Raw genomic sequence first — 11372 nt, forward strand, 5'->3', positions numbered from 1 at the left:
ACTGAAATGACTGAGAATACTATTTGTAATAACGCTTGGCATAAGAGTCAGGCGTTATTACAAACTGAAATGACTGAGAATACTATTTGTAATAACGCTTGACATAATAGTCAGGCGTTATTACAAACTGAAATGACTGAGAATACTATTTGTAATAACGCCTGACTATTATGTCAAGCGTTATTACAAACTGAAATGACTGAGAATACTATTTGTAATAACGCTTGACATAACAGTCAAGCGTTATTACAAACTGAAATGACTGAGAATACTATTTGTAATAACGCTTGACATAGTAGTCAGGCGTTATTACAAACTGAAATGACTGAGAATACTATTTGTAATAACGCTTGACATAATAGTCAGGCGTTATTACAAACTGAAATGACTGAGAATACTATTTGTAATAACGCTTGACGTTATAGTCAGGCGTTATTACAAACTGAAATGACTGAGAATACTATTTGTAATAACGCTTGACATAGTAGTCAGGCGTTATTACAAACTGAAATGACTGAGAATACTATTTGTAATAACGCTTGACATAATAGTCAGGCGTTATTACAAACTGAAATGACTGAGAATACTATTTGTAATAACGCCTGACTATTATGTCAAGCGTTATTACCAACTGAAATGACTGAGAATACGATTTGTAATAACGCTTGACATAACAGTCAAGCGTTATTACAAACTGAAATGACTGAGAATACTATTTGTAATAACGCTTGACATAGTAGTCAGGCGTTATTACAAACTGAAATGACTGAGAATACTATTTGTAATAACGCTTGACATAATAGTCAGGCGTTATTACAAACTGAAATGACTGAGAATACTATTTGTAATAACGCTTGACGTTATAGTCAGGCGTTATTACAAACTGAAATGACTGAGAATACTATTTGTAATAACGCTTGACATAGTAGTCAGGCGTTATTACAAACTGAAATGACTGAGAATACTATTTGTAATAACGCTTGACATAATAGTCAGGCGTTATTACAAACTGAAATGACTGAGAATACTATTTGTAATAACGCCTGACTATTATGTCAAGCGTTATTACAAACTGAAATGACTGAGAATACGATTTGTAATAACGCTTGACATAACAGTCAAGCGTTATTACAAACTGAAATGACTGAGAATACTATTTGTAATAACGCTTGACACAGTAGTCAGGCGTTATTACAAACTGAAATGACTGAGAATACTATTTGTAATAACGCTTGACATAATAGTCAGGCGTTATTAAAAACTGAAATGACTGAGAATACTATTTGTAATAACGCTTGACATAGTAGTCAGGCGTTATTACAAACTGAAATGACTGAGAATACGATTTGTAATAACGCTTGACTATTATGTCAAGCGTTATTACAAACTGAAATGACTGAGAATACTATTTGTAATAACGCTTGACATAATAGTCAGGCGTTATTATAAACTGAAATGTCTGAGAATGCTATTTCTGCGAAACAACGTCGGTGTATATCTATTGAAAGTCACCAGCTGTAAGTGGGTCTCTTCTTATGAGGCATTTTTTTTGGCGGCCTATCGTCTCTCCCAAATCAAAACCTTTTCCGACATCTAGTGGTTGCTTGACAAACTGCGTGGTGAGGGTGTAGAGATACATATGGCCTGTAGGTGGCAGCACTTGACCATTTCTTAACTTTTTTTTTATTGAACAGAATACAAACGATACAGGAACAAATTACATCTATGTCATCAGACCAGCCGGCTATAAACAACCTTACACCTTCACATTCGGTGGTCATAACAAAAGTAAATAAGGGAAATGAATAAACTGCAGTATTAACAACAACAATAATATTAATACAAATAAAAGTGCACATTAAATGAAAATGTTATAATGTAAGTATTATATGGTTTGACTGCTTTTCTGTTTGTGCTTCTATATTTAAAGCAGGAAATAATGGTTTATTATTTAAAATTTTACTTTATGGATGTGAAATTTTGCACACAAAAAAAACCAAAAACAAAACACGATTTATTAAGTAAAACTCATTGTTACTTTCACTATTTGTGTCACGGAAACCAAACAACACGGATTCCCATTTAAGGGGGAAATCCTCACAGACTTTGGACATAATAAAAGCATTTAGTTCCTTCCAAAGTTGGGTGGAAAAGGTGCAGTCCCACAATAAATGGTGTGATTGTCTCAATTTTGAGTTTTGCACGAAGAACAACAGGGGCTCGTTGTTTTGGCAGATCTACTCAGTTAGCGACTCGTCGACCGTCTCTTAACTCGGGAACTGGAAAGCGGTCTCAGTGACGCAGGAGACGGAACCAGACGTACTAAACGAAAGGTCTACATGCACAATTACACATTCTACTGAATAGGGTACACTGTAAACAGACCTACTTCAGCATGGCTGTGCTCGAAGATGAAAAACGGTTTCCGCTGATAGTTTAGTTGCCAAACCGGCTTCCCCATTATAGGAACTCCATTCAGAACCCCCTCAACGTACAAACAAGCAAGACGGCAATCAAACCATCCATCCGTCCATCCATCATCCCAACCGCTTATCCTGCCCTCAGGGTGTCAGTGAATGCTGGGATAGGGTCCAGCATCCCTGCGACCCTGGTCGCAGGGATGCTGGACTCTATCCCAGCAGTCACTGACACCCTGGACAGGCCGCCAGGGCCATCACACAGCGCCAACACACATCCATACCGATACCTAGGGACAATTTAGTACGGCCGATTCACCTGAGCGACATGTCTCAAGACTGTGGGGGGGGGGGAACCGCAGGCCCCACAGGAAACCCACACAGAGGACGACCCACAAGGTTGGACTACCCCGGGGCTCGAACCGAGGACCGTCTTGCTGTGAGGCCACCGCGCCGCCACTCAAACTGACGAAAGAAAAATGTGCCTTTTCACAAAAAGAACAATCACTCGTCGCAATGGAGAAAACATCGCCACTCGCTTGGAAAATTACCCAAAGATTTCTTTATTAAAATCTACACAATTACACGTCATGAATCATGTAAAGCCTCGTTCGTAGTAAGGATTCAAGTAATTTAACATGTTTTAGTGTTGTAGAAGTACACCATACAACAGCTTCTACTTTACATTACTACAGCATGGTTACAATAAACTGGTGCAAACGTCACACACGTGTTGTTTTCATTTAACCAACGACCAGGTTTCAGGGGCAACATCGTTTACCTTGGGATTCCCTGTTATTATTCAGCGTTCCCGGGCTTCCGGCACAGCGGACGACCTCTACTGCACTTATACGTCCACATAAATCACAGACTCGCCGCCGGGGTTGCTGATGCGTTCGTGTAATGTTAAATCTGAACTGCTGGGACTCACCGCCTTGCTAGCTCATCCTCTGAACCGTCGCTCGAGTCAGGCGAGGCGTCGGTCAAGAGGTCGAGACGCGTAGCTGTCCGAGTCTCCCGGCTTGTCGAGTGACTCGCAATCACCCGTGAAAATAAAAGCAACAGTTTTACATTTCCTTACGTCACAGGTGGAGCGAGACGGTCGGAACATTTACAACTCGGGGAAACGTGAGGACGCCGACACATCCACACTGCCGACGTCATCGCCGTGCTGGAAACTGACCCACAAATAAGCGACACTTGCCGTTTAAGCCACGCCGTGAAAGGGCCAGACGTGTTCAGCGGCGGATCGCCGTCCGTCACAACGCCGCATTGTGCTTTTGACTCGTCGCTCTGTTGTACTGGTCTAGCTTATCGGTGTCTGCGGTTCCCTCCCCTGCAAAGGCCGAGCCCAACTCGTGTCGTTTTAGTTCAATTTGGTCCACCGGCGTCAAACAACAGCGTCGCACTAGCATTTCAGCACTGTATAGTGTTGCGACTGGACAACACACAGGCTGTGTGGAGTCTGCTCACTAGCAGACAGTCTCGGTCTGAAGTCAGTGGAGGATGCGGTGGAGGTATCTGTCCGGGTCATTCTTTCCTCCCCTCCTCAGCCCAGGGCCTGTCCTGGCTGGTCTCTCGGGCGTCACCGCGCTCGCCTGGTTCTTCCCCAGTGCCGCCGCTGCCCCCGCACCTCCTCCCGCCGACCCCGCCGGGGTCGGCGGGTTTAGCTCCGGACTGCCGTTTGCTGTGGCCTCCGAATCAGCCCCCTCCACGGGATCCTGCCCCTGGCAACTCGGCGAACCCTCGCCAATCCTGAACAACAAATACACACTTGCTGAACCATTACAAATAGACGGGATTAAGAAGTTACTGGGGTCAAACTGACTGCAGGAACACGGGACGCTTTTGATATTGAAATTACCAGCGATTTCCCAAAGTTAATCTCAGCGGTATAATTTAATAACTTTTGGGTACTATGGCAACTATGGCTTACTCGGCAGGCTTTGTGTGTGTGTGTGTGTTGCATCAACGTGCTCACATAGTCTGAAAGTACAGGGCATATATACGTACACTGATAAAAAATCCATAGTCCTTTACTTTTCATACTCCAGGCATAGCCAGTGTTGTAGTACTCGGGTCCAGGACTCGGACTCGAACACTGGGGACTCGAGACTCAACTCGGAATCGAGGTTTAGTGACTCGACTACAACACTGGGCATAGCAGAGCGTATGAAAAGCCTACATTTACAACATGCCTGCGAATGTTCTCGTTCATCCAGGTCACGGTTATCCGAAGGAGTTGAATCAAGTGCAACTGGACTTGGTCTTCACGGGTATATACCAAGTCCAGTTGCACTTGATTCAACTCCTTTGGATACATTTACAACAGTGCGTGCAAGCCATATTTTCTGTGACACAAGGCAAGCTTGTATGTGAAACACACACCCAAGGCATGTGTGTAGAGGAAGGTTGTGTAGTTTGCTGAGGTCTACTTTTATATCGTTGTGGTCTGCACAGACCTGGTGGATAACCTGCTGTGTATGTTACATCTGCACTAGGAAATAGCCCTATGTGTATGAAATCATCTACCAAGTAGTGTTTTTGTTTTTACCTGAGGTGATTAAAGGCCCTGAGCCAGCGGGATCCCAGCGCATCTCTCCCTTCAGTCCTCAGCCCTCTGCGCCGGCTCCGGGCCCTCAGCCCTATCAGGGCCTGGGCTAGTTCAGCCTCATCCCCACGGCCCCATACCAGCTGGGCCCTCTGCTCCGCATCTTGGTCCCCCGCCGCCCTGAAAAGTCTCTGCAGCTGCCACAGATTTACCCCACAAAAGATGTTTCCTGAGCCAACCTTCCTGTTCCTCCGCTCAGCCACCCGCCACTGCGGGGAGGGACCTGCCACCATGGAGGAGGCGGGCGCGGCGGTCTCGGCATCCATCAAACCCGCGGGAGGAACAAACATAAAGGTGGCACACACACCGTATCTGTGGGAAAGTAAGCAATCAGATCAGTTTCCATCTGCAAATACGTGATTCAATTATGGGCGAACGCTTTGGACCAGGATATACACTTCTGCCGTGTGCAACGAACACGACCGAAGATGAAAAGCAGACCGTCACAAACATCTGGACGGCCATGGAAGTTGAAAGGCAGAGGTGGTGCTACGAAGAGACTAACTAGGCCGCCAGGGAGCTGCCTGCTTCCTGCTCTCCTTCTTTAATCCTACTTTAGGACCTAAAAGAGAGGCTGTGCTTCAAAGCCCATTACGGTGCAGATGGCAGCTCCATCTCTCTGTGGTTTCAACTGAGACAGGTATTATTAGGCTGCAGGTTTCCAGGTTACGCGGCTCGGCAGAAACAGTAAACTATTCAACACTGCAATACACACATGTGCAATGGTCACAAACGGACTCGGTGTCAGTAAAGTTGGGCCCAACTGGACTTTTAAAACTTGAAAAGCTGCAAATATTTGATGAATATGTAGGCCAACTCTTCCCCCCCCCATTCTTGAATATTGCAAAACATATTGCAAAAAAAACAATGTGGATTTCCCCCCCTACAGCACAGCCCTACTCAGCGGCCCTTCTAATGAAGTTATTTCGATCAAATATTGTCAAGTGCTCGATACTTTGATTTACTCAGCAGACCTGCAGAAATGGCACCTATAGATTCGGACGCAGTCGTGGTTTCTGCTCGTGCATTGTTTGGCGATACAGCGACCACGTGTCTGCGCGCGGTTCATAAGACAACAAACTGCTCTCCGCACCGCCATTACTTTGTACTGCCGAGGGAAAAGTCGGGAGCTGTTGCTCTGGGAATATCGGACTTCACTCATCCGAAATCATAGCAAAACAAAAAAAAAAAAAAAAATGACGGGTACAAATACAAGCTTTGCAAAGCTACGACGACCAGCTTGTTGTTGTCGGCGGACCTGCGGGTCCGACTCCCGACGTCAGCAGACATTTTGAAACGCGAATTCGACAATTCCCAAGTTTTCCATCTTGTTCTCGTCGCCGCCGGGGTTTGCGCGAAAAACGGCAAACAAGCCGGAATCCCCGTGGGAGCGAGAGTGGAGTGGAGAGTGAGAGGCCGCTTACCCCCAAAACGAAACAATGTATCCGACGCACTTCGCTTCTAGAACATTTTCCTTTCGCGAGCCGGACGACCCGCCGTCCCGTCCCAGACCGAGCAGAGGGAGCAACAGCTGAACTAATGCGGGGTCGCGGCGGTCTTGTTTATCCGCTCTGCCTTCGCCGTCGAATCGGCCAATGGAGAAGGAGACCGTCTCCAATTCCAGCCTATCGGGATCCGAGAAGCGCCCTCCGGACCCGCCTCCTTGGAACTGTAGGGTGAGCCGAAATCCATTGACGTCAATGCTCCTGGCAGGTCGTGCCTGCGTGAGGCGCTGATAACGGTCAGGCCCCCGCGCGCGTGCGCGTCGGCTCTCTCTCTCGCGCGCGCGCGGAATGACGCCGTTGATAAATAAAAGATGATCGGCCAGTAATTAACTCGTCATATGACGCCAGATGGGTAACGGACTATGTGTCAGGAGCGACAAACGGCTGCTAATGGTTTACACGATATATTTGTTTATTTCCAGCACGTTTGACTTTGATCATTTCAGATTGTGTTTATTTATTATTGTTGACTGGCCTTTCTCATAAATACTCACCTGTCATATCTGACTTTACCTGTTTAATCAAAGCCAGTGCAACACACATATTAGTTAACCCTTGATGATTGCATTATGCCCTGTGACGGCCTGGCGGCCTGTCCAGCGTGTCTCCCCGCCTGCCGCCCAATGGCTGCTGGGATAGGCTCCAGCATTCCCATGACCCTGAGAGCAGGAGAAGCGGTGGATGGATGGATGGATGGATGGATGGATGGATGGATGGATGGATGGATGGATGGATGGATGGATGGATAATGCCAGATGGGTTGTTTCACATTTTAATAGATTGACAGTTTTGTCATTTTTACCTCAGCGCAAGCGTCACTTTTGCCTGTTTCTTTACCCAGGCATGCGTCTAACATCCATCCATCCATCCATCCACCCAGCCATCCATCCATCCATCCATCCACCCAGCCATCCATCCATCCATCCATCCATCCATCCATCCATCCACCAAGCCATCCATCCATCCAGCCATTATCCGCACCGCTTATCCTGCTCTCAGGGTCGCGGGGATGCTGGGGCCTATCCCAGCAGTCATTTGGGCGGCAGGGAGACACCCTGGACAGGCCGCCAGGCCATCACACAGGGCACAAACACACGCACACTCACGCGCACGCACGCACACATACACACCTAGGGACAATTTAGTACGGCCGATTCACCTGACCTACAGGTCTTTGGACTGTGGGAGGAAACCGGAGCACCCGGAGGAAACCCACGCAGACACGGGGAGAACATGCAAACTCCACACGGAGGACGACCCGGGACGACCCCCAAGGCTGGAGTACCCCGGGGCTCGAACCCAGGACCTTCTTGCTGTAAGGCGGCCGCGCTAACCACTGCGCCACCGTGCCCCCCCCCTCCCCAAAAAAACCTGCAAAAATATATGTCATTGATACCTTCGCGTCGTCAAGGCCTACGGCAGCTTCTTGCAGACAGTCTGCGCGTCTTCTTCTCCTCTTTTCGCGCCTTCTCTCTGTTTCCGCAATCCACTCACGCCGTCCTGAAGAGGACTCAAACGGAGAAACAACCACGGACTACAGAAGACGAGCACAGGGAGCGCAGGGAGGAGCAAGCTTTGGATTTCAGGCCGCCCCCTTGTTCTTCACCCCCCACCCCACCCACCCCCCCCCAACACAGACGCTGTATTATTCAACAGAGAGGAAGCGGAAAAGACGAAACATACGAGGACTTTTCACAGAGAGTTGAATCGGTTCATACAAGGGCTCTGGTTCGGAAAGCCCGGGCTGCGCGGAGGGAAGAGAACAGAGAGTTCCGCCGCCGTCCGCCACACTTTTTCCAGGGATTTGCGCTCTGCCAGCGTTCCGGATCGCGGAGGCGGACTTTCTGCCTTGTTTTCTACTTCTTTATTTCTCTTTATAACCCAGCTGTTTGCAGCTGGCAGACGCGGCATCCGCCCTGTTTGGTGGTGGGGGGGGGGAAGAGGAGAGCGATCGGAGGAGAGCGAGAGAAAGGGGGAGAGAGAGAGAAAGGGGGAGAGAGAGAGAGCGAGAGCGATGCCACCCCAACCTCCCCAGCCACAGGTGGCGAGAAAGACTATGGTGGGGTTCCTGAAGAGTTTCCCGGGGGTCGTTCGGATTCTGCAGATCCTCTTCGGGCCGGGCTGTGGGTCACCATCGCCGCCAACAAATACGAGGGGTCCATCCACTTTGTGCTGTTCGTGGCCGTCCTCTTCTGGCTCCTGACCCTCGGCCTCTTCTTCCTCACGCTGCTGGACAAGCAGGACCTCGTCCCCGTGCTGGGTGGCGACAGATGGTTGTCGACTAACTTGGCGCACGACGTCGCGGCCGTGGCGCTCTACTTGCCGGCGATCGGCGTGATGAGCTACAAGACGGACCGCCACACCTACTGCAACCTGGCGCAGTACACGCACATGTGTCTGTACAAGGTGTACCTGACCGCCGCCGTGTTCGCCTGCCTGGGCGCGCTGGCTTACCTCCTCTCCGCCGCGTATGGCGGCTTCCGCAAGTGCCGCGGGGAGCAGACGCTGGTCTGAGGGCTGTACGAGGGGGTTGATGAAGGTGACGCAAAGAAAGACTGCGCAGAGGGCTCGGCTGTCTACTATGTAGTAGTAGTGGTGGTGGTAGTAGTGCGCTGGGGCGACGTGGAAAATATAGCTCATTATCACGATTAATCGTAAGGATTTTTTTTATTATTGTTATTATTATGTTGATGTATTTATAGGAGTGTGAGAAAATGTCGATGCTCGTTCGATATCTTTAAAAAAAAAAAAAAAACGTGCATTCATTGTGTAGTTCACATCTCTGACCTCTAGGTGGCAGGTGCCGTGTCGTAACGGGGCTGCCGCGCTAGCTACGGCTCTGATCAGTCTTGTCTTGTGCATATTGAGCAGTGGCGCCCCCAGAAACGTTTCATAGGGGGGCAAATGGGGGCCACTGAAAATCTTGGGGTGGCACACCAAAACCAAAAGCCATGACTGAATTTGGGGAATTCTATGACGCTGTTGTAGTGTACTGTATAGCCTAGTGGAAAACTGTCAATATGAGAGTTAAGAAAAATATACATTGTTGATTTAAATGAACAGCACCTAATGTAAGATATCAGATAGAAGCATATTATGCATTATCAAAAGCATATTCTGCATATGCGACTCGTGGCTGGGGGGGGGCAGCGGGAGGGGGGGCAGGGATAGTATCAGGCCACCCCTGGCCACCCCTTGGGGGCGCCACTGATATATTGAGGCGTTTTCTTTACGACATTTTTTTTCGAAAAGTATGACAAAATACTGCAGTATATGGCAGTGTTTGTAGTAGCGTAATGTATCACAGCGTATTGGACCGGGACACTCGTGTCACGAGACCAATAGCATTTTGCCGATTCTTGCCCATACGCCGCCCTGACGTTGTGCCGGACGACGTCCGCTTACACCGTGTTTAAGAATCCAGCTGAGGTTCAGCGCGTCGAACTCTTCTGTGACGTCATGCGTCATATCCGAACAACGCCGTAACAGAAATACTCTCTGACGACTTGCCCGTCCGAGTCTCCTCCCGACACGATACCGCCGAAAGATGACGAACAGTGATGCTGAATTATTGTGCAGCCCTGGGGGTGAGGGGTGGGGGGCAAGGGGAAGCCATCGCACCCCTCCACATCCCCTCATGGCGCAGAAGACGAGAGGACACACACGTTTGTGTACTTGTTCTTGTCCGGACTCGGCCTACGCTTCTCTTTGAATAATTTAACGTCACTCACTCTTGTGACGAGCGGAAGAACTTTGCATTATTTTTTTGGGCATTGCGACATGTTTTTTTACACAGCAGCAAACTATACCGAACTGTTACTGAGGGGGGGAGGGGGAGGGGGCTGACACTGAACACGTGGCTATACCTTTTGGATTACGTTTTGTTGCGTTTTTGTTGGGGCTGGACACATCCCGCGGCTCTTGTCCCCGCCTGCCCCGGCATGTCCAATTCTGCCGGAGTGCCCACTTCTGCCGGGGTGCCCACCTCTGCCGGAGTGCCCACCTCTGCCGGGATGCCCACCTCTGCCCTAGTGCCCACCTCTGCCGGGATGCCCACCTCTGCCGGAGTGCCCACCTCTGCCGGAGTGCCACCCTCTGCCGGAGTGCCCACTTCTGCCGGGGTGCCCACCTGTGCCACAGATCCCACCTCTGCCGGAGTGCCAACCTCTGCCGGAGTGCCCACCTGTGCCGGGGTGCCCACCTGTGCCGGGGTGCCCACCTCTGCCGGGGTGCCCACCTCTGCCGGAGTGCCCACCTCTGCCGGGGTGCCCACCTCTGCCGGGGTGCCCACCTCTGCCGGGATGCCCACCTCTGCCGGGGTGCCCACCTCTGCTGGAGTGCCCACCTCTGCCGGGGTGCCCACCTCTGCCGGGATGCCCACCTCTGCCAGGGGTGCCCACCTCTGCCGGAGTGCCCACCTCTGCTGGGATGCCCACCTCTGCCGGGGTGCCCACCCTCTGCCGGGGTGCCCAATGCCCAGCAAGCTTGTGTCAGCGTCATCGACGACAAAAGTGTGTACCTGGATGTGATGAGTGCTATCGTAAGGAAAGTGTTTGTTTTAAAAATATTCCGCCCAGTGCTCTTCGACCCCCGAGGGCTCTTGATGTAAAATCAGACTAAAAGCAGAATAAAGACCAGAAAAGTGAAAGCTGCTGAGAGGTTTGTTTTACTCCGCTAATAACATGGCTACACTCTCAATTCTACAAGTTAAGTTTACTTTTAAAAAAAAAAGAGAAGAATTAGGGAACTGATTACCTCCCCTTTTCATCCGGCCCACATACCGCGTGGAATGATGGAGTTTGGGCGGTCCGCTCCTGTCTGCCGGATCTGGGCCAGAAC

At 49.6% G+C, this 11372-nt stretch overlaps 2 protein-coding genes across 3 annotated transcripts; one reads left to right on the forward strand and one right to left on the reverse strand.

Moving 5' to 3' along the window:
• Positions 1 to 2964: 2964 nt before the first annotated feature.
• On the reverse strand, positions 2965 to 8080 carry avpi1 (arginine vasopressin induced 1). Of its 2 annotated transcripts, none has more exons than XM_056291742.1 (3): positions 7930 to 8080; positions 4972 to 5340; positions 2965 to 4172 (listed from the first exon to the last, which is right to left on the reverse strand). In XM_056291742.1, the coding sequence occupies exons 2-3, from the start codon at positions 5316 to 5318 to the stop codon at positions 3914 to 3916; spliced, it is 606 nt and encodes a 201-aa protein (XP_056147717.1). In that variant the 5' UTR covers positions 5319 to 5340; positions 7930 to 8080; the 3' UTR covers positions 2965 to 3913. The 2 variants fall into 2 exon arrangements, with proteins under 2 accessions (XP_056147717.1, XP_056147716.1); XM_056291741.1 differs by lacking the exon at positions 7930 to 8080 and adding an exon at positions 6453 to 6609.
• Positions 8081 to 8190: 110 nt separating this feature from the next.
• Positions 8191 to 11181, forward strand: marveld1 (MARVEL domain containing 1). Its single transcript, XM_056291999.1, is given in 2 exon segments — positions 8191 to 8647; positions 8650 to 11181. Coding segments are annotated over 2 exon segments (498 nt in total). The 5' UTR covers positions 8191 to 8547; the 3' UTR covers positions 9048 to 11181.
• The last annotated feature ends 191 nt before the right edge of the window (positions 11182 to 11372 follow it).

The sequence above is a fragment of the Lampris incognitus genome, chromosome 13 (genome assembly GCF_029633865.1).
Source record: "Lampris incognitus isolate fLamInc1 chromosome 13, fLamInc1.hap2, whole genome shotgun sequence".
Classification (NCBI taxonomy): domain Eukaryota; kingdom Metazoa; phylum Chordata; class Actinopteri; order Lampriformes; family Lampridae; genus Lampris; species Lampris incognitus.

Bases quoted from the DNA above. Each gene is read 5' to 3' on its own strand.
- avpi1 (XM_056291742.1), bottom strand. From the start codon at position 5,318: ATGTTTGTTCCTCCCGCGGGTTTGATGGATGCCGAGACCGCCGCGCCC. The intron at 4,173-4,971 runs GTAAAAACAAAA...TTTGTTGTTCAG, and splicing joins AGGGCCTTTAATCACCTCAG to GATTGGCGAGGGTTCGCCGA.